We start from the raw sequence: 27,071 nt of genomic DNA, 5'->3' as shown, positions 1-27,071 counted from the left end.
TGAAATTCTCCACCTTGACCTTCTAGAATATTAAAATGCTGCAGACACATTAATTGATCAGTATAGGCTATATTATAATGTATGATAGGAAGTCAGTCTGCATAATGCCTACTTTTACTGTTGAAAATTGTCTGTACTTGTCTACATTTTACTACTCCCACCACAGTACATAACATGAATTTATACACTTAATATACACTGCTCAAATTAAGGGAAAACTTAAATCACACATTAGAGCTCAATGAATGAAATAGTTCGAAGTTCAAAGTCTTTACTGTACATTGTATAATTCATTCAGAAGAAAATGATGTTCAGTGGAAACCAAAATCAACGCAACTCATAATGTGACCCAGTAGTGAATATGGCCCCCACATGCCTGTAAGCACTTCCGACAACATCTGGGCTTGCTCCTGATGAAATGGCACATGATCAGGGCATCCGTGAGCTCCTGGACAGTCTGTGGACCTACTTGGCAGCGTCTGATGCACCGATAATGTCCCAGAGGTTCTCAATTGGATTCAAGTCTGGGGAATGTTAGGGACAGTCAATTGCATCAATGCCTTCATCATCAAGGAACTGCCTACACATTTGGGCTAAATGAAGCTGGGCATTGTCCTGCACCAGGAGGAACCCAGGGCCAACTGGACCAGCATAAGGTCTCACAATGGCTCTGAGGATTTCATTGTGGTACCTAACAACAGACAGGATACAGTTGGCTAGCATGTGAAGGTCTGTGTGACCCTCCAAGGATATGCCTCCCCAAAACCACCAGTGACCACCGCCAAACTGGTCATGCTGGGTGATGTTGCAGGCAGCATAGCCATAACCGCGGTGTCTCCAGACTCTTTCACCTGTGAGAACAGATCCCACTAGAGGATGTTGATCCCTCATTCCACCCTAGAGTCTGTTTCTGACAGTTTGGTCAGAAACATACCCACTGGAGGCCTTTTGTAGGGTTCTGGCAGTGCCCCGCCTGTTCCTCCTCTCACAAAGGAGCAGATACTGGTCCTGCTGCTGTGTTGATGCCCTTCTACAACCCTGTAGAGAATGTGTTGGGAGACACAGCAAACCTTCTTGTGACGGCATGTACAGATGTGCCATCCTGGAGTAGCTGGACTACCTGTGCAACTTGAACTGGCTGCAGGTTCTGACTCATGCCAAATCAGTAGTGACATGGACACTAGCAAAATGCAAAACTAGAGAACAATCAGTCAGGAAAGATAAAGAGAGAGCCACCACCAGCAAAACTATTCCCTCTTGGGGGGGGGGGTTATCTTGCTGTTGCCTCTACAATGCACCTGTTGTCACTTTCATTTGCACCAAAACAAGTGACAGTGACTCACAATCACTTATGCTTCCTAACTGGACAGATTGATATCCCTGAAGATTAAGTGACATTATGTTAAACTGTGACGATTAATTGTTTCCTACTTTTTTTGAGCAGTGTATAATATTAGCGAAAATCCAACAACTTTATTAACTGTGGGACAGGTCTACACGTCTCCTCTTGCTTGCGTGCTTGTATGCAGGTTATATAATGTAGATATAGTTTATCTCTTTATTCACCTTAAAGTCATTCTGCAGAACTGGCTTCAAAAGGTAACAAATAAACAGGTTGATGCTAAAATAAGTAGCATCAACCTGTACTTATGTGCAGACTTAATGTTTGTTGCAGGGCAGAATTTTAAAGATGATGTAAGTGATGAGATTTTATAGTAAACAAGTTTCATGGAGGCCAGAAGAAAGTCAAAGTACAATTCAGCCATCAGTGGAGAAACATGTAGAATATTTCACCAGCCGAACATAATTCAAGGTGATGGTATTCAGTGTTTTTGACTCCAAAAAACCCCAGCACCTTATGCACCCGTTCCTCACATATACAGTAAAGCAGTGGTCTCTGAAGTTGTTATTAGGAAGTGTGGCATAGTTGTGCCTGTTCTAGTCATTTGTCAGTGCTACAAAGCAGACCTTAAAATAAGGACACACACCACACGTGTAAGTGAGAAAATTCCTGAGTAATTACATCTGTGGCGTTTTTAGCTCCACTATTAATGGGTTACAGATGATAGATACATCAGCACAAAATGTAAAAAAAAATACCCCAAAAGAATAACAGCAGGAGAGGCGAGGTGTACAGTTCCTCTTTGCTTTTGAAATTTCTTGGAAGCCAGTGTCAAATCAGTTGCCAACAAGCCCTGGCGCACTGCCGCCTGCTAACAGACAGGTCTACAGCAGAGCAGTGCTCAGTGGAATGCCAAACATTTGTTTCATAAGCTGAAAAAAAGCCTGCTGATTTTCCTCCCTCTTTGGAAGCGAGTCTCTCGGCCACCTGTGCATATTCAGCATAGCAGAGGAGAGCATTGGGCACAGGGAGCCATGTACTTAAGGAATGTCATCCCGCAGAGCAGCCACTCAATAAAGATGGAGTGTGAAGAATTTGCTTTTGCACACACAGGATATTACTGTACATGAGTTTAACGAAACTTGCTTGCAAAGGCTAATTCAGAGCAACTTTCCACAGTTTTAAGATGATTTGGGCAAATCAGAAATACACTTGCTTGAAGCTCCGAGAGTGGTCTGCATTGGCTCCAGCAGTTGTGCTGCAGCTTACTGAACTGAAGCCCTTGGCTAAATTTTATGCCTGCCTCCTGGGTGTCACACATATTCTCAGTTTCTTCTAAAAGCCATAGGCTGCTGCTTTGCATAGCTGTGAGCCACTTTTTTAAATAATGCTGCTTTAACTATCACATTTCTATCGCCAGACAAACCATTACAATGCGGAAAGCTCAATTATTAAACATCAGTCTGTCCAAATTATGAAAAAAGATGTTATGTTATGTTCACAGCGCTGGTGGAACATTTTCTTGTCATGGAGATTTCCGGGTTTTTTTACATAAAAAGTCCTTCAGGGACTATTATTGAAAGTGTTATTATTTTGATTTTGATATTTTGTATTATTTTGATGTGTCATATGTAATAATGTTTCTTTTTGGGAGCTTCCCCATTTCTGACTCTGTTAGTGTGATTTTGTCTGTGTTCAGTGCAAAGACAGAGGTGATGGTGTTACTGTAGTGATGGGGAAAAGCACAAGAATCTGTATCAAGGGCCAAAGCTCACAGAATGAAAAGCACATAGTTTTATCAGCTGGAGGTCTGCAGAACATGTCTGGGTTAATCCACGAGAAGGATGTGTGTGCATGCCCCTAAGTCTCAAACACAGACCAACTCTTTCCCCATTCTTAGCTGGAATTTGAGAGGGCAGTGGGCGTCCGGTGTGTCTGTGTGTGTGTGGAGAGAGAGTGTGTGGGTACATATTGTATGTAGGTGTGTTGGAGTAAGAGGGGAGGGGCGGGCCTGTTTAGGAATGAGGCTGCCACAGATCACATGACAAGTCTGGTACGGTCATTGTTATTCTTTTTTCCCCCCACAGTCTTATGACCGCTTCTCATTTAAGTGTCCCCGTCTTAGGGCTTTTCAAGCAGAAACTCATTACAGATGAACTGGATGCAAAGGTCTCCATTATGATTAATACGATCTTTTCCCTTTGATTCTGCTCCGGCTGGCACCCATACAGAGCTTCAACAATTATCCGATTATTAGATGTGGTCTGAATAGTGGACAAAATAAAGAGCCAAAGGGGCAAAGGCCACCTTTCATCTTATTCCAAGGTTGGTTATTTATTTATTTTTTTTGGAGTGGTCTGTTCATGAAGCTGTCATGGTCCCCATTTCTGGAGGCTTGGCCCCTGAGGCAGTCCAAGGCTGTAATTAGGTCTGAGCAAAGTGGAGGATGGAGAGAGAGGAACACTCAGCACTCAGCCTGACGGATTGCTGAGTGCTTGGAAGTGGGCTGAGAGTGGCGCCGCTCACATTGGGCTCCAACCCCAACACCCACCCCCACCCCCTAGACAGTATCACTTCCTATGTCTGTATTTCTCTGTCTCATAAGGACACATTAGGTGAACATGTATCGTACATTAACTCACATGTTATTGTGAATGTCATATTCTTGCACAGTCATGTATCTTTTTCTCACGGACACCAACAAGCCGTTACTCGTGAACAAGGACAAAATTATGGTTTGGTGGAGGAGGGAATATCCCTTGCAGATGCAGGCACTACAATGCTCCATTTATTTTATAAGTGATGGTGGTCTGTGGTTGCAAGATGTGGTTTGATGTAGAAAATGAAGAGAAAAGACAGAGTTATCATGCACAGTCAGTGAGTCTGGCAGGTTCACCCAGCTAATCTAATTTACTTTCTATAGTACAAGTACGCAAGTGAAAAAAGTTGTATAGTTTTTCCTGTTATTTATATTTTACATTATTCCTGTCTGTTGTCTTTTGTGCTTAGTTTATGTTTGGTTTAGTTTATTTTGTTGGTCTATGTGACAGAGAATTGTGAAAAGCCATTGCAGAAGAAACATTTAGGTAAATGAGAGATATAAGGTACACTGTATGGCCAACAGGAAACTATTCAGAAGTTACAATAAAATTGGCGAGACATTTAATTTTTAGTACGCTCCAACTCCCCGACACCCACCCACACACACAATACACTTGCAAACTTGAAAGATACTTGATTTAAAACAAAGGTCCTATGTCATGGATTGAATAAAGACGATTGTGTCAGTATCCACTTTTAAAACACTTCCCATTTAAAATCTTTTAAAATGAACTTTTTTGGAGCATTTTGGTTGGTTCTTGAGCTCATCTGATGGGGCACAGGGGGGCACATCGCTCAAACAAAGTCAGGGGCCTCTGCTCTTGGCCAGAGACCAACACCTTTGCTTAAACTGTGATGTAAACACACTTGACCTCATTGCTTGTTGTTTCAAGATCAGTAACTATGACCATGGCCTATTGAGACCCCTCCACAGCCACAGTCACGGCGTACCCGTGAGCTCTGTAACTCACTTTTTAGTGTGGTCATGACAACAATACATCCCAAACTGTCACATTCTCTCTGGGTATGGAACAGAAATATGCAGCTTTGACACTTGACACACATTCTGAAATGATGAAAATAACTAATGGTGATGGTGTTGGCCATTGTCTTGACCTGACCCGAAGCCTCACAATTAATCTCAGTGCGTTTTGAGGTTTTGGCGTCTGCCAAATACCAAACAGGGGCCTCAAATTGTGCGGCCATCCCAGAATGCACTTTCTATTTTTGCTCCCCAACCTTTATTCTGCCTCAGAGGAAAGAGATGAGCCCTGCCCCTCTAATTAAGTGGTCGTAAAAATGCTGCAGAGCTGGGGTGCTGGAGGAATGAGAATGGGCTCTGTCAGCCTGAAAAACAGGGCCTTTCACTTCCACATTATCTGCAAAGTGAAACTTGATTGGCTTCAGGCCGCTAGGAGAGACTTGTGGAAATCTGTGAAGTTTATTAGAAAGCTGGTATTTGTTGAGGCAGGTATACTGTATGTGACAGCCTCAATCAGTGTCTGTTACGGGTCCTTGCTCAGATCAGGAATGTCAACACAATAGCAGTGATTATATTACAGCACCTCATCAACTGTCGCCATGTGAATGTTCATGGTAGGAAAACAAGCCTAACTCTGGGGCAATTTCTGTTTTGTTTTTTTAAAGTAGATTCTCCTATCGCATTAATCAGCTTGGTAATAGTAAATAATAAGACATATAAATCAAGTTTGATGGGAATCATTGCAGTTTCGAGTTCGGCCTACATCTCATGCTCACACACTGTTATTACCGGAGTGAAATATTGTCTACCCTGACAGATTCCTCTGCAGTCTAATAATGTTGCTTGGTTTTCTGGACTTTCCCCGGCTTCTTTTATTTCGAGGCCACTCCGCACTAAATAACAGAGGAAGATGGGCTCTGGGCTCTCTGCAGTCGCCACACCTGGGCCTTCGCTTCCTTCCTGCCCTCCCCGGGAATTCTTCACTTTCACCACCTGCAGAGGGACAGTAGTAAGTGGGTAGGAGGGACGGTCCACCCCATTACACCTTCCTCCCTCTTTGGTTAAGCTCTGCAATTTTATTCCGTCTCAGCACCATTAGGGTAACCAGTCCAGGCTTGTGTGGAGGTAAAACCCTCTTTTACTGCACTTCATAAATGTGAGAGTGGACATGGTGTTGGATCTGTGCACATGTACTGAGAAAGAAAGGCACAGATGCACGATACTTGTATGTAGGCCTCCTTAAAAGATGTGGTAGGCTAGTGGTGGTTGCCATTACTATTTCACCTTTGGGCTACAGCTAAGAATGTTAATTTTGACTGGATAAATAAGCCACGTCACAAAACTACTCCGCTTGTGCAGGTTCAAAAGTGTTGTGTTGCTGGTGTCCTCTGCTGGCAGCAAATTGAACTGTATTATTTTCTCTACAGATAGTTTATTTTACCAGCAGATTTTCCTCATTCCTGACCCCTGGGCTATAGAGTCATGATCTGCTTACTTTTCAAATCCTCCTTTGTATTGTGAGATTAGCTACTATTGGAAGATAAGATCAGCCAAGACCTGTGCATGGTCTTTGGTTCAGCAGTGTGCCTTACCCCTTACATAGCAGCCAGCCTGTCAGTGGGTCAGTTATTACAAACGCATGTTGTTCAGCCAAGCATTATCCAAATCCACAGAAAATTCTAGTGGAGACCCAAAGTCTATGACGTTACCAAATAAGATTCTGAATTTTAAGAAAATGTAAGCTATAAAATGATTCACAAGACATGTAGACTATGTCTGTAAGACGGAAAGGTGCAGTCATGCAAAACATGCAGTCTTGGCTTTGAATATTTCACTCAGTGTAAATATCAGAGTGCTTCAATACAAAGCTAGAACAAACCGATACAGAATATAGACATACCGTTATGTGACGCTGTCACAAAAATAGAAAACTGTATGTTAATAGAAAAGTTCAACATTTTTGGAAATGTGCTTAGTTGCTTTCTAGCCGTGAGTAACGTTAGATAATAATGTTGACCACCCTCGCGTCTATTTGCTAACTATGAGGCTTCTACTGCCAGAAGTTGGCTAAGATAGCTTAGCACAAAGCCTGGATATGGGGACACAGGGGATAACAACATCCAGTTACCAATGTTAATATAACACGTTTTACCTTGTTTGTTTAAGTCATACAAAAACCGTGTAGTGTAAATCACTGAGAAATCGCCTTTGCCGGGAACTGACATTGTTTGGCAACTGTTCCTGTCCATGTCAGGGGTTAACAGGTCACCATGATTAAACAAATGTTTCATTTTGTTTATTTACAGAACGCATCAAACAATGCAATATCAATATACAAATTAACTGTTCACATGTAACATGTTATACACAGAAGCACATATTGTATGAGATAAGTATGAGGTACAGATTAGGTCATTAAAATGATGACAACAGGTAATACATAATAAAAACACAGCTGCATTGTGGTGGTAGGTCCCTCTCTGGATTAAATGGCCACAGCAAGTTTAGTGAACATGTCACTGACAACTAAAGGAGTATATCAAATCCTAAATTTATTTTTGCAATTCCAACACTGAGCGTTTTCTTTCTTTGAAGAACTTGTACAAGACTAAAGCATAATACAATATTTGTTCTCTCTATATAGCAGCCTATGTCTTTTTTTTTTATTCAAATTAAATGTACAAAATGAAGGACAGTGATGCATTTTTGATACTGAAACACTGCAGTGCTGTTATTTAGCTCCCAAAGAGTTCAAAATAAAGTACAATTTTGGCAGCTGAGTGGTGTGCCACTACGCAAAGTACTGATGTGTCTTTAACCAACTCGAGTCAAGTCAATATATTAGGGTTTAATTAAAATATTTTCTATGGGTTCTCTCTTTTCAACACACACGCACAATCATATATCTTAAGAAGAAAATTATTTAACAAGTTCAAAGAAGCCACATACATGCTGCACATGTACAGAAGGTCATGGTTTAAAAAAATAAAATTTGACATTGCATAGATAAAATAAGATCATCCTGTATGCGACAGCCTATTCCCAAAGTTCAAATTATACATATTTGCTCACTGCTTCACCACATTTTAAATGCCACTTGAAAATACTGCACGCTGGACAGATGGAGATCAGAGGTGCTTCTACATCGGCTACAACTTTAGAATGTTAATATCTTGAATTATGTTTGTTGTGGTTAAATATTAGAGACAAAAACATGACATGCAACAACACAAGTTTTTCTTGATTTTTCCATATTACTGCTACACACGAATAAGAAAAGCAGCCTTTATGTTATGTGTGTTATGTACTAAAAATATGTTGAGCATGACTATATCTAACTGTATAAGACATTATAACTGTAAACCAGTAAATAATTATTACACATTTCTTATGATTTAGTTGTTTTCTTTCTTGGCTACTTTATAGTTAATTTTTATAGGAAAGAAGAACAACAGAAGGGGGGTTATATTTTTCTATTAAAATATGTCATTAAATGTCCTGGTGCTGGTTAGTGATCATTACGTATTGAACATCCAGTTAATATCCACGTTTAATGTCACTGCCGTCTTCAGTCCTGACATTTTGTCCTTTCTTCAGCCTTTCAGTTTTTATCCCATGTTTCTACTCTGAGTAAAAGTCTATCCAGGAGATCAGCTCAGTCCGTTGCAGGCCTACTTACTCTTCTGCGAGCCAATCATCACCTTGGAAACAAAGTTCACAATGGCGCTTGCTGGTTGCTCGGGGTCATGCTCTGCAAACAGGTGGCAGACATTGTCCATAGAAGTGCCAGTTTTCCTCGCCACAAAGCCAAAGATCCTGGAGAGGTGGAGCAAAGTACTTAATAGCAGCGCTGTCATCTGCCTCAAACTGACCATGTCACTTTACAAATAACTGCTTTAATGCTGCTCTGGTTGTAGCAATGTGAAAATAATAATAATTTACTTACTTTGCTGAAGAGCAGCCATCATTATTCCACCTGTGAGAGGTGAAAAGAGGACAATAGTGTCATTGGCTTAGTAGAGCTTGTTAAATACACTGAACCTTACTTTCCACTGGCACATTTAAAATTACCAGTGACAATGTAAAGTTTTTGGGGTTTTTTGTCATTTGCCATTGGCCATGAGATTTTCCAGGATACATTTTGACACACCATACCTGGTTGGAAAAATAACAGGTTTGCCTAACATGACAAGCACTTACATTATATGTTCAAACTATAAATCAGTAATACTCACTTTCTATCTTGAGGGTCCAATGCACAAAATATGACCGTATTGACATTGTAATGCCTCCTGAAGAAGAGCCTAAAAGGAGACAGGGGGTGGTTATTGTGAGAAATAAGCCTGTGCATGTATCCGTGGTGTAAATATGCCTGTGTGGTACTCACTTCCTCTGGTTGTCTGTGAGGGTGATTCCCTGGGAGGACACTTTGAAGTGGACTACAGTGGAGGTTGGTGGAGGGTCGGCACTCAGAGTCATACTGGTGGCTTTCTGCACCGCCTGGACGCCCGTTAGCGACTCCATCTCCACAGAGCATAGGTACCACACATTGCAGGCTGCAGGAACACAACGATTCAAATTAAACTCACATCACAACTGCTAAGTGCAAGTAAGTGTAGAGCAAGTGTATTCAGTGACTCAGCCCCACCATCCATAATAACAGGACAAGGAATAATGTGTGGGTAAGTGTGGATGCGCTCATTTCCAAAAGTATCACAGAATTGCACACAAGTATTGTTTGTGTACCATGCCGTCATTGCTTTGTCACAATGGCTATTCAAAGCATCTTAGACGCCTGATTACCTGCGCCCTGTTTTAGCAGCTCAGCGGCAGAGTTGGTGACTGAATGTGATGTAGTCTCCACAACATCTTCAAGAGGATCTATGAACAAGAAAAGCAATAACGTCAGTGAGATTATTTAGTAAAAACCTAAAATGGCCAGACAGCTAAACAGACAGACTGGCAGATATGGGTAGCCACAAAACCTAAATAATAGTTTATTATTCTATCTGACCATCATCTTCCTCTATAAAAGTAGGTCTGTGAATGTGTTGAACGTTTACCGCTGTCTGGTATGATGAGTTTGCAGGGCAGGGCCAAAGGAGTGATAGAATGTTGGCAGACCAGTGCAGTTAAGCTTCCTACAAAAAAATAAGATGTCAAATCCATACCACAGTGAGATTTTACGTTGCAAAAAAACTGCCACACAATTAATAATTTACTGTATATCTAAAAAAAAAAGAAAAAAAAAAAGGAACACACAATGCAAAGATATTGCTAAAAAGAAGACAAAAATAAAACGTTCAATGGAATGACCGCCTAGTTGATTTGATTGATTGTCCATGTAGTAGCCAAAACAACAACAACAACAACAGATAGCTGCTGATAGCTACTCAGGGGCCAGGAAAAAAAAAAACACAATTCCAGTCAAAAAAGGACTGATAAAAGCATTGGACATGAAATTAAAGGTTTTGGATAAAGGGCATCACAAGCCAGTGGTACAATGCTCCGTACACCAATAGAGGGCAGTATGGTGCTTGGAGTCTTGCACTTTGTGCAGTGTAGCTAAACAGCCAGGAGATGTCACTGTTGCAAACCAGCTGTGAAGGGACAGGTTTTAACAGAGTTAGGTACTCACCAAAATAGGGCTCATTGGGGCAACCCTTCAACCGCACTCCTTTCTGTGTACACTCAATCAGGAAATGGCGTACTAATTCATTGGCTAGATCGCCTCCTGTTAGAAAAAATGACAGAAGATAGAGAAAGAAATGAGAGAGATAATTAATACCGCACCACGTGTCTGTTTTAGCAAAACTGTCCTCTGTTTTACTCTGACCCACATAATAGCTCCAAGCATGTATCTCAGTACAACACGTAATTTCCCAGCCTTGAAGAGTTACATAAAAACATTAAATCGCTACATTCAAGCTCTCCAGAGATTAATGGGATTATGATTCAACAGAAGCGCCACTGAGGGGGCAGGAGGGGTCTATGTGAGGAATGTCTTGACACAAAGGCTTGGAGAAAGGCCCGCTCCTTAAGGTGGGTTGGGTTTCACACTTATGAGGAGCCTCAATGCCCTAAGCTGAAAGTGTGGAGAAGGACCGTGTCATGATGTCACCACAGGTGCCGTTGGATTGCGAAGGGGTGAGGGCAAACAAAAGGACAGGTGTGAGTGGGGGATAAAATGAAAGGGTTGAACGCTGTGGTGGGCTGGTGCAAGAAGGGCATAAGGGCATTCTTTGAGTCCTCATGTTGGTTTTGACAAAAAACATATACCTTATAAATAGTCCTACTTGTTTTAATACACATTGCGTGGGAATTAATATCCTCTGGCCCTTTTTTGAATAAGAAAAAGTGATGCGTAATTCACTATCATCACTCAATCAGCCTTTGTTTTCATGTTGAAACATGGCCAGAGAATGTTTGGCCAGATTCTTCCAGAGACTTTGTTTTCTTTCCCAAAAATCCCTCCCTCCGTATTTCCTGGACATGCAAAACAAACACACTAAGAAGTAAATAAACCAGCAGCCTTTTTTGACCCCTGTCACAGGATATTACATCCATATCAGACAGAGTTATGTGGGGCAGAAAGATTCCCAGGAGAAGGCTCTGGGATCAGAGTAGGCTTATGGACCCGGCACACCCTCTGTTAAGAGGTGAAACATTAGCCGTACATCTAAGGCTGTCAGGCAAAAGGGGTCTGTTTGGCTTCATCATGATGATGCCCAGGAGAGAAACATAGAGTGAGTAGCTCTCACACACAAACAGAGGGAGGGACTCTCATGTTCCAGCATGAGAAGGTGAGTACAGTGGGCTGTAACTGTAGATAGCTTTTTGTGTGATTGTGTGACATATGATTCCCAGGATCTCTGTACAACTAGAATAATCGCTGTTATCCTCACTATAATAACTGAAAGAATAATTTACCTTTTGGGGAAAATACTCTTATTTGCTTTCTTTCCCGTACTAAAATGAGCAGGCTGAAACCAATCTCATTTCTGGAGATGCAGTCGGGAGGATTTTCGCCTAGCTTAGCATGAAGTCTAGAAGGAGGGGGAAGCTAACTTTGCTGTGTCCAAAATTGATTGAAAAAACTACCAACACTTATAAAGCTTACTAATTAACATGTTGTAATTTGTTTGTTTAAACCATACAAAAAACCTGTTGTTACTGTGGAAGTTATGTACAGTAACAAGCTAGCAATTTCTTGTTAAACAAGAAATAGCTCTTACATGTAACCCTTAGAATACAAACTAATGCTTTTACATTTACATTTGTGTAAATGTTAAACACACAAAATACACAATTTTAATAAGTCAGCATTAGAGATGTTGGCAAGCATGTTTTTTTTTCATTTTGGACAGAGTTAGGCTAATCATGCTGACTGACTACAGTTCAATATACCCTACCACAGACATTTTTGTCCCCATCTACCGTACCTTTCTTGGACTGCTGGAGAACTGAGGGTGGGGGAGTAGCCACCTTCATTGCCAGTCCATAGGCCCCTCTAAAGGAATGGCTGTCCCGCACGATGAAGCAGCCAGGCTCCTTGTCCTTCAAGACTGAAATGGCTGCATGAACAGAAATGTATGTTATTGTGAGGCAGCTCTATAGTTCTGCAAAAAAGTTGATTTTCTTTGATTACCCTGGAACAAAAGTGGACACTGGTAGCCTACCGTGATCCCTTGAGATATCTGGTTTGTACCAGAATTTTGAGGTGTCCTGCACAAATTTTACTGTATCCTGCTTACTGGTCAGTACATCTGGAAAAAAACACATAAATATCAGTCAAATAATCAGTACAATATTGATTATGAGAAATAACCTTCAGGGGACTGCAGCTTACCTGGCAGAGGTGAGGCTGTGCCCGGCATCTGAGCTGAGAGGTCAGGCAAAACATTAGGGAAGGGAATACTCAGGGTGCTCCCACTGTGGGGACTCGAGAACCCACTGTGAGCTGGAGACGCTGTTCCCAGCGAATGCTCCCCATCTGATGCCCTCTTCTTCTCAGGCAGAAGTGGGGGGTGCATCTGAGACAGCTGTGACTGATTCTGCCCATCCATGGAGGTCAAATGTTCCCTGTCCATGCCTCCATTTCTCAGCAGGGAAGAGGTGGAGTTTGGACAGTCTGTGCCATAGCTGAGGCCAGAGTCATCCTGCTCATCAAAGCATTGAGCGGGACTGCGGCTGAGGGCATAGCGAGCCAAACAGCTTCGCTGGCTGCTTCGAGGAGAGCTATGTGCATTGGGGGCAGGGTGGATGTGGGGGTGGTGCAGGGGAGGAGAGTGGTGGCTGTAGTCCAGTGACATGGCGTGCTGCAGTGGGTGTCTGGGAGAGGGGTAGGTGCTCAGAGAGGAGTGGCGGCTCAGGACGGGATGCTCTGGCCAGGACTGGTTCATGGTTGAACTTAAGTTCAGAGAAAAAGGTCATAAACGTACATTAAATAAAGTTAAGTCAAGTTTCCAATCAAATGTAGAACACATTTTAAACGCATTTCCAGATAATCGGCAAAAGAAAATGCAAATCTGGTGAAAATATTGCATTTATGATTATTTCTTGTAATAATTTGACGATGGTTACAGTCTCCTCTTTGCTCAACTCAGAAGTGTCTTCATCTGCTGTCATTTCTAGTCAGTGACGAGTGACCTTTAAATCACATGCTTTGTGTACGTCATTATTTATTTGCTAGATAAATAGTTTTACTTAGTTGCATTTGTTTTTTTATCAATACACAAGCTTTTTCACCTTAGCCAAGTGTAATAACTGTCTACTTTTATTTGGAATTTCTTTTCAATGTGGTTTTTAAACACAAATTGAAAACGTACATAAAAACAGGTTGATGGAATTTGACTTACTGTTTATATCACTGGTGTTAGCATTAAAGGAGAAGACACATTGTAATTGATATAGAAATGTGCTGTTAATCCCACCTCACTGGAAATCAAAACCTTAGTCGTAAGTTTGTTTTAGGAATTCTGCCTTCTAGCATTAAAAAATTGCTGCTTTAAGTTTCTGGATAGCACAGATCTGTACCTGTCTGTCCGCTGAAGGGTCCCAACAATAGAAGACGTGTGTGTAGCACTTAGCGTCCTGTGGCAGTTGATGGAGGAGTCTGGTAAACCGTCAACTCCAACATGACTGATCATCTCTGAATATCCCCGGGGTTCTGTGCGAGACCAAGAAAACACATCAGAAACCGAAATTCACACACATTTATTGCGGTCAGGAGCTGTTTTTTTTAAATGCTGAATTAAATGAAAACAAATGACACTGAATCTAAAACACATTTTTACAACAATCACTGAGAGAAAAACTGCACAAAACCAAAAAGTTAAAATAACTTGCTGTAACACATGGTACTGTATCATACGAGAAAAAACAGCCATGGATTATGGAAAAAAATCCCTTGGGAAGGAGCTCTGGATTCTTTCATGTAACAAACAATCAATATTGGAATTTAAATTAAATGAAAACTGTCCATGTGGCCTTGAACCGGCCATCAATCTATATAAAACCAATCACCAATTACCCCTGCCACAACCCACAGAGTCAACAAATCAGACTTCATTGCAGCTAGAAATTAAAAGCCCTCTAACATTAGGCTTTTAGATAATCATGTCAATCAATCATAGCCACTGACATCTAAAACCTCATGTTTCTACTCAGGCTTTACAGCCAGGTTTTCTCTGGGTAACTTTTATAGAAGCAAAAGGTGCAAAGCTGAAAGAGTTGCTGGTTTCTTCTTGTCCCTACAACCCCTCTGTGTACCCAGAGACACTTTCACTGGGGAAGAAAAGTTTTTTTGTGCCGTACTTCCTGACCCACAGTTACCATGGAAATGTGGCAGGACTGAATGTGGTGATTCTTGCCTGAGCGTCTGAGGTAGTTAGAGGCTCAGCAGCGGCACAGATCTGCCCTACAACCTTTTGATATACTGTAGATGGAAATAAGTCCATATGAGGTCAAAGCAGAATGAAAGTTCACGTTAAGAGTAGAGATGGTCCATCTGTATGTGGGCAGCTCCCAACATGTACAATATTGTGCCTCTGTGACAACACTGATCAAAAAACAACAACATTGAGTAGACAATAAAATGACTTTGGAATTTACAATGAAGTCCAGAGATGCTGATGCTACAAAGCGCTATAAATGCTCATCTCTTTCCATCTCTGAGAATCTTACAGCCAGGGTGAATTCCACCTCAGATAAACACCACAGGAAAAACAACATCAATACAAAAAAAAGACACAAAAACAGCTCAGTTCTAATCTAAAGAACAACAATGTAAGATCTAAAAAAGTTTTCTCTTCAGACCGCAGCCACGCAGACATTCTCCAAAAACCAAACACGAAGGGCAAAGACTGGTTAGGAATCTCCCTGCTTTTGTATTTATGAGACCTCTTTGTTTTCAGGCTCTGTCTCAAGACTGCAAAAATTCCAACCAACAACAATGTCACCATTATTAGGTAAAGCAAGGGGGACCTGAAACAGCTCTGTTCTAATGAGGTAGTGGATCCAAACAGGCAGTCACAGGGCAGACGTGAAACAAGATTCTTACAATTACCTCTCACTCATCATATGTCTTTTAGTCACTCACTATTACTACTACTTTATGTGGTTAATGTATTTAAAAGAGGTATAGTGGAAAACAAAGAAGACTGTCTAAATGTTTTGGGGGCTTTTTGTTGTGAAACATGGTCAACTTTCTATAATAAAGGTGCCTCAAATCCATAACCTTAGAAAAAAGTCAACTGATCCATGTGTTTATAACCTTTCTGCATTTTAAATATTTACCATAAATCATACGGAGAACTGTTTTTTCTGTACCATTGTTCTGTTTTCCAGGGTCTATTCTTAAACGCTAAAAGTTCACAAAGGAAGACCACTTTCTTCTCTCAAACTGAAGAATTTTCATAACAGCTTCACGTGAGTTTGCCTTTTGAAGAGACTTGAACCTACCATGGTCTGTTCTGTAGACTCCAAAAGACTGCATGCTAGGAGATGGTGTTTGCCTGAGGAGATTGAATTCTGATATGTTTTTCACTGAAAATACAGAAGGAAACAGGAGAGGGGGCATTTAATTAAACCAAATTAAACAAACAAAGCTGGTCACAAATGCTCAACAAAAGTAAACCTACCGGTATTTACAATGACACCGGAAACATATAGTACTTACCATAAGGTGTCGGCGGAGAGATAGGGAAGGCAGGAGTGGGTGGAGTCATGTCACTCCCAGCCTCGACCCCACTGTCCATGTCTGGGCCCTGGCCCCTGTAGTCAGCACTGTCACTCCTGTACAACATGTGATGCTGTAACAATAACACACACGAGTAAATGAAACCAACCAGACAGAATCGAATGATAAATGAAGCGGGGAAAAAGCCATTTACAATACAAGCACTATACACACACGCTGTATTTACCTGGGACTGTGTCACACAGGGGGAGTACGTCCGCTGGCCCCTGTACTCCTCTGTCCCACCCCACCCCGAGTTACAGAAGCCTGGATGATCCGTGATGTCATTTCCTTGGCGACTCAGACTCCGCATGACACCCACCCGCCCCTCACTGGACTGGACAGCTGGATACACACAGGTAGACAGCAAGCAGATCATTAAACAGATTTACAGGGATGACCAATTTCAAGGAAGTAAAGCGCATTAAGGAGAACAAATAACAGTGCTTTGACCTTTGGTACCATTAAAAAAAAACACTTTTTTCCACATCCAACACTATCGTTCTCTAGTCAAGGTACTATGGAAAGTCGGTCTACTCTGAAATTAAGACATAATAGACTAGGGTTGGGCAATATGATTAAAGAAATATTTTTATTTCAATGTAACATAATAACATGTATTCAAACACATGTATTCACGTGTGAAGACATCAAACTGATGTAGGAATTATGTATTAAACTGCACTCTTAATGTGTGCATGTGTTGGTTTTCAATTACAGCTTGCTCAGATCATGTCATCATAATATGATTCAGCTTATTCAGTCTTCTAATTCAGATTTATTGCACTATTCTAAATTGAACTGTGTACTCTGACAGTGACACTGATTTCAATTCACATGTTGATGCAGACAACCGTAAACTGGCTTGGCGTCTTTCTGGCTATTTTCAGGAAGACTATCTGTAAGAAGGTCGGTCCATAAAGGTGAAAGCACCACACTGCTAATGCCAGGGCACTGCCTACAGTCATATTTTGAGAGGACAGCTGTGGAATGCCAGGGGTCTGGCTGGTGGGCTAAAGAGTGTAGAGTGTGTGTGTGTGTTTGTGTTTGTGTGTGTGTGTGTGTGTGTGTGTGTGTGTGTGGGGGGAGGGGGTGTGGGGGGGGGGTGTTCAATGTTGTGACTACTCTGAAGAGTGCTACCACTCAGCACTAGGTTGTTAATTTGAGCCCTCCCAGTGAGCTCTGACCTCTCAGGCCTGAAGAATGCTAATAGTGCAGAAGCGCTAATGCCAGGGATCATTACTCACATTGTATGGGGTGAGTATGGATGACACAGACAGTGTTATGCATACTCTTTCTCCCTAATGACTCACTTTCAGTGCCATCATTTCTGTAACCCAATATACCCTCTAGAGTAGGGTTGGGGATGAGGATAGATACAGTACTGTGAGGCAAGAAAGATTTGGCTATACCATTTCCACTGAGGCGGCTCTCCTTTAAGGTCTTTAGTTGCATCAGGCTGTTGCAAATCAATGAACAACAGCTCAAGGCTACTTTACTTCTATTGGCCTTACAGGACTATTGCATCATTGTGATTACTTTCCTTGATGTGTCAGACATTTAATTTATTGGATTCGCCCAAAGCATTCTCATTAGGTTATGTTAGCTTTACATGATTTCTGAAAATGTACTCTATGATGCACCAAGTTTCTCCTGCAAGCTTTACTTTACTTTAGCCTCAGGTGGAGATCACCCCTGCCTTCCTGAGTTATCATCAGTTGCTGTACATCTGTCGCAGTTCCCTTGACACAACATAAATACTGTAACCTCCCTCCTCCATCTCCCTTCTTTTCTTCACCTCCTTGATAAAGCTATGAGTGTTGAAGTAAATTCAATAGAAATGGTGTAAAGTTAACAATAATAGAATGGGGGCTTGGTGCAATGGCGTGATGAACACAAGCAGGAAGAGAATGACTGGTCTGGTTACATGGATACTGGATGCAAATATAAAGCAAAAAGCAACATTAGAACTCTAATTGCTTTAAATGTGATGAATTAATCATGAAACGGATATAATTTAATAAGCCTTCCTTTATGATAAATAACCTTTGCTCCAATTTTATAACACGCTTGTGTAAAATGACTCCGCTACCTTTGCAAACTGATAAAAGCCCACATTAAAAACACACAATCCATTACTTCCTACAGGTTATTTGCAAATTAGCAAAGTTATAGCCTTCAGCATTTGTTTCTTGGAATGACGCTTCTGTTGATATGCACAGACAGGTATGCTTTTGGAATCAAATGGGATAAAAAAAAAAACGTTGCCTCAGGGCTTACATGTTCCTACCTTGGAAATTCCTCAGGCCTCCCCATCTTGTGCCTCACACCCCCCTCGACCACATGTACATGCTGGAGTGTGATTCACGCACTGTTAACACCCAGACAACTTTCTGCCTTTTCTCTGCCTCACTGACTTTCAGCTGAAGAAATCCATGCAGTGCCATTGCTCCTAGTACGACTATTACTGAGTCAATAGTACCAAACTTGATTACGTGTAAGGTGAGCCAAATCTGATTAAAAAAAATTCTGATATTTGTAGCATGGGATAGTCCTAAGAGATAGCCAATTCTGTTTATCATCACTGTATGGCTGCAGGGAAAACAAACTTGAGCTATCTTTGGAATCACAGTGACTGAAACCCATTCTGAATTTGTTTGCAGTGTTTATAGAGAGATTATAGACGGCATCCTAGAATATGGCCCTGGGTGGAATCGGTTTCAACATGAACAAAGGGGAAATAACTTTGGTGGATATCTACTGCAGTCATTGCATAACTTCTGTCTGCACAACAAAAACCTAACAACAACAACAATCAAAGGAGTCATTTTAAGATCAGACTGACATATCACTGATATGGATGAAAGTGCGGACAGATGGGAGTGTGATGAGCATGAGACTAAGGGGAGAAGGAGAGAGGAGAAGGAGAGTATGCATTAAAGATGACTACGTGTGTTTTAAGTAATGCTTAAAACTTTGTCAACACACAACACAAGGCATACAGTCTGTGGGAAGCACAATTTTAAGGATTCTGAATTTGTAAATATCTGTATACCTCAGCGTGCAATGTCTACAGTCAAACACTGATAGATGCAATGTTCAGAAAGGTTGATGGCAGCTGCTCTCCCTCTCTCTGTACCATACTGATCCTCTAGTCAGATAGCTCCACAGACAAGTCTGGACGCCGCTCTTTCCTTAGAAACACACTGAAAACATCTGAAAACCTGGCAAGAACTCTGCTATTTCTGCTGCTAAAACACGCCAGGTGGGAGGGAAAGAAGGTGCGCTTTGTTAAGTTAACTTAACAGTGGTGAAGGAGGAGAAAGGCTGATGCTGCTGGACAGAAAAGACGTTTTAAAATGTTCCTATCATATTCATTAAAGTTGTTTTATTACTTCGATATTTTCCGTTTATTACACATTTTTAGCTAAATTTCACTGGCTTCATAATGACTGTCACACATTTCTTTTCACGACCACACGCCCAGACCACACCACACCATCACCACCACACCCATACTGTCTGACTATCTTACCTGTCTGCTGTGTGTTTTTCAGGGTTGCTGTGTTATTATCGTTGAATCTGAGATTGATGTCGTTTGAGCATTTGGAGACTGAGCCGTTCACGTGCGCCCCTCCGTTCCTCTTGATGGAGCTGCAATGGCTTGGTACCGGCACAAATGTGGGATCCAGGTCCATGATCAGCTGGTTGAGCTGGTCAATGGAGTTGTCAATGTCCAACGTTAGAGATTTGAACTCCTCATCGCGTTTGTTGTTGTTGTTATTGTTTATAGTTGCCTGCTCCGTGTGTGGTGCCGCGCTTCTCAGAGCATCTGTCGTCACATCCCTAGTAGGGCCCTGTGGTTCTGTGGAAAGGCCTGCTTTAGGTGAACTGCTCCCTTGCTTGTTCACAGGGTATCTTTCTGTATCGTTTCCGTCCTCTGGCATGTAGAGAAACTGTTGTGCGGCAACCATCTGCTGCTGGCGAACCCAGGACTGTGTGGAGTAGCTTCCCTGTCTGTAGACATGCTGCTTGGGCATGGTAGCACTGCTTGGATTAGAGGTGGCCACAGAGTTGCTCCTGGAGCTCAGACAGCCTCTCCTAGTCTCAGCATAGGCCCTCTCATACTCCTCCATGGGAGGGGGTGCAGGGTGGTGGAGGTGGTGCTGGCTTTGGTTTTGCTGCTCCTCTCCTCCTGGACTCCCAAAACCATCTGACAGGAGGGAGTTCTGGCTGCTCTTGTGACAGGAGGACGATAAGGTCCCTAAGCTGTCCACACTGTGCAGATCATGACCTGTGATCACCTCATCATCCAGGATGTCCGTTTCTCTCTCTCGGGGTCTGGGGTCTCCGTTGATGTGCACTTGCGCTGGGACTATCTGCTGGAAGCTCACTCTAGGGCCTTGATCATCCATCTCCTCCAGTGAGGGGTCCTCAACACCAAAGCCACTTAAAAGGCGCTTCAGCTGGACCTTTTCCTGCTGGCTGGGGCCCTGGTTAGGTTTGATGGTGGAGGTGATGGCGTTGGCGGTAGCGGTGGCGGTGACAGGTGTGGGTCGGTCTGCCCACAGAGAAGTGCTAGACAGGCCAGAATCACTGCTGACAGAGAGGGCGTGGTCGCTGTGGTCAGGGCTGGAGGTGGCGGAGGTTGTACGGGCCCCTCTGCCCAGTGTGGCCTCTCCTCCGTTGGGGCTCCTCTTGTTAGCCGCTTTGTCCTGGGTTAGGCCTTGAGAGCGTGGCGCTGCAAAATAGAAGAAATGCAGCGCTTCATACAGTCAGCTGGTTTGGGCATACGTACACACAGAGACACACAGACAGCAGAGACTCACGCAGACGAACACAAATGGCACAAAGCCACAGACAAAACAAGTCTCTGTCAGCATGCACATGTCACGTCATCCCATAAACTCCATCACTCAGAATCAGTTGTTGACTAAGCTCAACACTTGCAACCACCCCTCACCTGACAAAGACAATATTCTAGACAATACAGATGAAACATCACGCTGCACATAACTAGCAAATTAACACAATGACAGGGAAAAGCATGCGAATAATGTTACTGAAGTGGGATAAATCACCCAATTAGATGTGTCGGAAAATAAACCCATAGAAGATACTTAGCAGAATCCCCCAAATGATTCAAATCCCACTTGATGATATTCTAATCAGAGTTTTTTTCAAGCAAATATTCCTCTAATCTTGCCATGAAAAGAAACAATTATTAAACTCCCACCAGGCCACCAAGTGAACTGCCATGGTGCTAGTGTATGCAGCGTGTGCAGCAGACAAAGGTGTTCCCTCGTGCTAAGGTTATATAAGAGATATAAGAGTCTTCTGGATCTTCAGCGTCTGACCCCTGCATTCCTCACCCTGCTGTGATTAAGCCACCCTGCTCCCTCTTGCCTGCCCCGTGACCCCCAGCATATGTCCAAACAACCCCCTTAATCCTGAGAAGTAAAAGAAATCACAGAAGTCAGTCACTTTGCACGGCAGGGTCAAATCCATCGCAGGAGTGAACACCACAATTCAAGTTAAGCCTTTCTAGACTTACACAAAATGAGTTAGGAAAAGAAGTGAGCTGCGTTGCCAAGTAAGTAAAACTTGCCATTTCTGTCACTCTCCCTCTCCCTCGACAAAACAGAGTGGCAACATGACTCCTATGCTTTTCCCTCAGTCTGCCGCCTTAAGTACTTGCCTTTCAGTCAAACTATGAGTGGAGGTTCTGAATGCCAGACACGCAAGATAAAAGCTCCCCCTCCTCCTCTCCAAAAGCTCCTATACGTATGGCTTGCATACCCCAACACCACTTGAACCTGCATAAGGCCTTGAGCAGCCTCAGCTCAGGCCTCCGTGCAGGTCAGTTCCACCGGGAGTTTTCAACAAATCCCTCTCGTAACATTCCTTCGAGCGAGGTGCAAGCAGGTTTAGAGACTGACACTTCCCCTTTCCCTCAACATTGGCCATCTTTCCCTATCACCCCTGTCATCGCCCTGCATCTCTTTTCTTTTCCCTCCCCCTCATGGCCACTCATCTGTCTCCACAGAAAGAAAAAATCCCTTACCTTCACTGCTACTGCCAGGTAAGCACACAAGACAATCATAGTCTCCGGTAAAACCAAACTTGTGGAGGAGAGGAGGCAATGCAGACACACGAGAGCGGACATGGCTTTCAACCAGTAGATAATGGTCAGGGTCAAATCAAGAGACTTAAAATAAGTTGGCCCTGCTTCCTTTCTCTGCTGAGAAGGTTAGAGTGTTTGCACTCCACACAAGGGGGTGGGGGGGGGGGACCTTGAGATCTCCAAATAAGGGCAGAGGAATGTAAACAAGTGGGGCGGGGCCTAGGGGTGGAGGCGGGATGGAGGAACACAGTAACCCGAACTCTTGCCCTGCATTAGGGGACTACCCCACTGGGGAGAGAAGGGAGGAAAAAGAGGGAAAGAAAAAGAAAGGGCGGCCCAGAGAGGATCAGAGAATGAAAACAACATTCCTGCAGCTCCGGACTTTTTCACTCTGTAAAAAGACACTTTTAATTAAAGCAATCCTTGCCTTCTACTTGGAGCTCTGGGCAATTTCATGAAAAGCAGCAGCAGAGTTGTTGTTTTTTTTCACACTTTTGTGTGTCATGAAATTGCATGCCTGCCGTCCTCATGTACAAGATCGGCAAGAAACAGATGTGCCCTAAACTCAATTATGGGGTTCAACAATTGTTTTAAAAACTGTTTTACTATTGGGATAACACTGACATCAACAAACCCATGAATGGTTAACCAAGTGTGTTCTTAGCTTAAGAAAATCAGTCAAACTTTTATATCTAGCATTCATCATGTTGGTTGTTGTGGTATGGTCAGTCCCTGAATAATCCACCAATTACAGTGCAGAGAGCGGCAAAAACCAGAGCTATTCCTCAAGCTGCTCTCATAGCGCAGAAGGAGGTCTGGTTGTGTATGGCTATGCAATTACCCAACCTTCCCATTCCATCTCAGTTACTACCATCCCGCACCTCCTGAATGCGAAAAGCATAATGATGATCATCGTCACCCTCATTTTCTTCCGCCCAAGCATCTACATGTGCCTCAGATGCATAGACAACAACCCTTTGGGAAATGTGTCTTTTAGAACAGACTTAGAACACTATGTATATCTATTTTATGAGACAGGTGTGTAGGAGGGGGGCGAGTGGAATAGTGTCTCTTAAAATACTGTGAACAGTTTGTACAGGACAGTGTATATAAAGGAAAAAAAAGGGAAAAAACTATTGAAGGAAACTCCTTTATGAAAGAGAGTTAAATTGGTGGTATATTGCCATGCAGACAAGTTTTATTTGTGTATAAGTTCAGGAAATCACAGAGAATTATGCCTCTACCTAGTATCATGAGGGTGAATACAATTTTAGTGCTGCTAAAAACATTGAAAACTGAACTGTGAATAGTTATCTCTTTTTGCAACTTTGATACTTCTTTGCAATGTTTTTTATAGCTATTTTCAGTGTGTGGTTTGCCATTGGTGACACAATACTTGTCCTGGAACAGGGTTACAGCGCTCGCACACACAATCATATTATAGTCTAAAGGTTACAGTTGTTCAATACAGTTTATTTTTGACAACTGCTGTCCAGTGATCCTTCATTAGAGGTTTTGCATACAGCCATGTCCATGTAATGTCTGTCTTGCTATAAGTCTTAAGTATTTTACAGATATATCCATCTGAGCCATTTTTTTAACCACACTGTGCCCTTCATTGTTTTTGTCCCTGAGAGACCCTTTTTAGAGATTTCAGCTTTAGCGTCCCAAAACATCAACTTATGTTCTTCTAGTAGAATTCTCACTAGGATGACGAATTGGTGGTCTTTGTCTGGTCTTCCTATATGTTACACCAGCCTTTCTCAGTTGGAATATGGTCTTTTTTGGAGTTTTGTATTGTATAATTGCAATTTTTGATGTTGCAGTTAACAGTTTTTATTGGAACTACATTCTGCCATAGAAATAGACACTATGAAAACTGTTGATAGCATGGTCTGAGGATTATTCAGAGTATTAAGAACACCTTTTCTAGAAAGAGATGTAGCTGTTGAATTTTTCAGTGCTGTGAGCCCCACAAACCAAATTCCATTCACCTACACTGTATTGGGGTGGCAGAGGAAATCTGAGAAACAGATATCACAGAACTATTTGCATGGCTATATACCGCTCAAGGTAAGCAGAAAATATATATTTTTTGTAATTGGGTGAAATGACTCTTATTATGTATTATATATAATTATATAGAGAGAGATATATAATTAGGCTACAAAGTGATATCTGAGACATAACCTTGTTACAACCGCATTTTATTTTTACATCAGTAATAACCATTCAGCATTTCTCACATTAATATTTACTATCAACTATTCATTTCTACAATCAAGTTATGTTCTACATAAAGACAATAGCCTACTTTGACAGGAAACTTAAGTAACCTTTCTGGAAAAACAATCTTTTAAAATTCAACTCTTAATTCACAAGGTGGGGATAAACACACAGTCTCAGCGTAGATTGAAGAAAAACCATTGAAGTAAATGAGATTTTCTTTTCACAGCATTGGCACTACAGTGCCAAACGTTTTTAGACTTCCTCCTCCTGACCAACCTCTGAGTGACAGCCTCTCAGATGCAAACTTGGCCTGCCAGAGGACTGGTGGTGAGTAGATGTAGAATTCCAACAAAGCTCCCAGTCTTCCCTCTCAGATGTAGTGTTTACATGAGAAAGCAAAGCTGTAAATATCCCACATGAATGCTTTGGAATCAAGGCAAGAGAAAAAATTGCTCCTTTGTTGATGTCTTTGCTTTGCTTTGATGAATTCTTAAATTTGAGTGTTTCGCTCTTTCATTGCATTTTCAGAGGTGTGCAAAACACTTTATGTGGACATGTTGGGGTATTTTAAATGAAAAAAAAAGGCAGCTCATTTTCATCAAGCTGAACTTAGCTTAAAAACACTCTATGAATACTGGGAAAGGGTGGATCTGTGTTTTAATGCTACCACCACGTCGCTCTATTCTGGGAGGTTGTTGTGAATTCTGCGGTTGAGTGGAGAGCAACAACCGCAGCTAGGACGGGACGCCCCGCCAGGGTGGCTCTGAGTGTGTCTATGTGTGTATGATTATGTGTGTGTGTGTGTGTGAGTCTGCATGTGTGGGATGGTTAAAGCTATTCATTTGATGAAACAACAAAATAGAAATCTCTTGAGAACTAACTGCTCTTCCTCTGAACCCAGCATTCCCTACATACAACAACTATCCTCCCTCTCCTTCACACCAAAACAACACTGTTTGTCGAGCCCAACATACTGCAACAGTTACATTTTAGCTTTTGCAATAACAGAAGTCTTGTTTCCACAGAGCCTGTCCACCTCATGAGTAATAACTCCCCTTGGCAACGACTGAAACATAAACCAAGCTAGTGGTGACTGTGTGCGCATGTTAATGCAATCACACTGCAGTCCCTCAGTAACGTGGAGCACAAGATCTGTCAGGCTGTGTTCATTCCCTGAGAGCAAAAGAGAGTTTGTGTCTGTGTGTAAGTGAGAAACAGAGAGCACCCACTTAATACCTGAAAAGTAATACCAAAAAAAAAACAAAAAAAAAAAAAAAACAGGGAGGTAAAACTTCATTGAATGCCCAAATAACACCCTATGCATACTTCTCCCATTCATAAATGAACCACTGATATTTACTGGCACTATTACAACAAAGTCTTCTTGCGAGTCATGTAATGACTAATGCAGCATAGTAACAGTACCTTCACCATCACAGATGTTCTGGTAGGAGTCCCAGCGGATTAGAGGATCTGCTGTGTTGTAGTCCACAATAACATCCGCCCATTTTGCCACCTGTCTGCACCTGGGCCCAAGAATAACATTATTGTAGTTACTGTATCCAGGTGTTTTTCAGGGAGTAGCACAAAAATACTAAATTATGTTATTGTAATGTCTATCATGGCTTGAGGCAGGAGATAGGAGGATCTGGTTTAGCAGGACATTTTTGTGTAGCTATTTAGGGTTTGATATTATCAGCTTTCAGTGAAATTGTATCACTATGATATGATCGTGTTCGTGTTCACCCAGAATAGTTTTATTTTTGACAAATGTTACTACTCAGACAAAAAACAATAAAAAATGTAATGTTTCAGTGTTTCCCTCATATTTTTACTCTGATGTTAAAGCCTTAGTGATTACAGCCAGCTGACAGTTAGCTTAGCTTAAAACAAAGACTTAAAACAGTTAGTCTGGCTCTGTCCAAAAAAAATGAGTTGTTTATACATTTGTGTTATGTGTTAATTAGTGAGCTTTAGTGGTTGTGGTAGACAGTTACAGTGTTTTTACCTTTGAACAGAGCCAGGCTAGCTCTTGTGTAGCCAATCTTTATGCAAAGTTAAGCTAACTTTCTCTAACACATTTCCTGGCTGCAGCTTCATATTTACCGTACAGTCTTAAGAAAGTGCATATTTCCCAAGTATTCCTTTAAAATAGCCTAAGCCTATCATGTCATACAAAGCATATCGAGTCCAAAAAGTTTTATTCAAGGTTTACTTTCATCTCTGATGCTGTAGATTGAAATAATATCTACATATGTTGCAAGACAGCAATCACATTTTTGATCAAAAGACCAAAAAACTGCCAAAGAATTGCTTCTCATCTTAGCCAAAACATTTAAACTATGCTATAGGAATTGTGCTTCACAAACACTCGTGCAAATATGCACAATACACGGACACACATACACACAACATAGTTTCACTCCTGCTGTGCTTCTTTCCCCCTCTGTCAGCACACACTTCACACTACATTTCCCCTCTGCAGCATTCCACATCCCTTCTGACAGGCGGCAGAGGGGGAAGGAACACAGCACAGGACGGCACGAAGGGAGAA

The 27,071-nt window shown here is 42.0% G+C and overlaps 1 protein-coding gene across 1 annotated transcript; it reads right to left on the bottom strand.

The window, feature by feature from the left end:
• Positions 1 to 7,199: 7,199 nt before the first annotated feature.
• On the bottom strand, positions 7,200 to 26,077 carry LOC119887257 (tensin-3-like). Its single transcript, XM_038698133.1, is given in 17 exon segments — positions 7,200 to 8,741; positions 8,872 to 8,901; positions 9,161 to 9,229; positions 9,313 to 9,481; positions 9,729 to 9,806; positions 9,989 to 10,066; positions 10,564 to 10,659; positions 12,368 to 12,499; positions 12,605 to 12,691; positions 12,775 to 13,334; positions 13,962 to 14,094; positions 15,888 to 15,971; positions 16,105 to 16,237; positions 16,352 to 16,509; positions 19,700 to 20,905; positions 25,943 to 26,020; positions 26,023 to 26,077. Coding segments are annotated over 17 exon segments (3,276 nt in total). The 5' UTR covers positions 26,063 to 26,077; the 3' UTR covers positions 7,200 to 8,596.
• Between the last annotated feature and the right edge of the window lie 994 nt (positions 26,078 to 27,071).

Source organism: Micropterus salmoides, unplaced genomic scaffold (genome assembly GCF_014851395.1).
Source record: "Micropterus salmoides isolate LMB-PRFRI ecotype aquatic unplaced genomic scaffold, ASM1485139v1 Ms_hic_scaffold_4095, whole genome shotgun sequence".
Lineage (NCBI taxonomy): Eukaryota > Metazoa > Chordata > Actinopteri > Centrarchiformes > Centrarchidae > Micropterus > Micropterus salmoides.
Note: the sequence above shows the minus strand (reverse complement) of the source record. Positions and strands in the feature narration are given on the sequence as shown.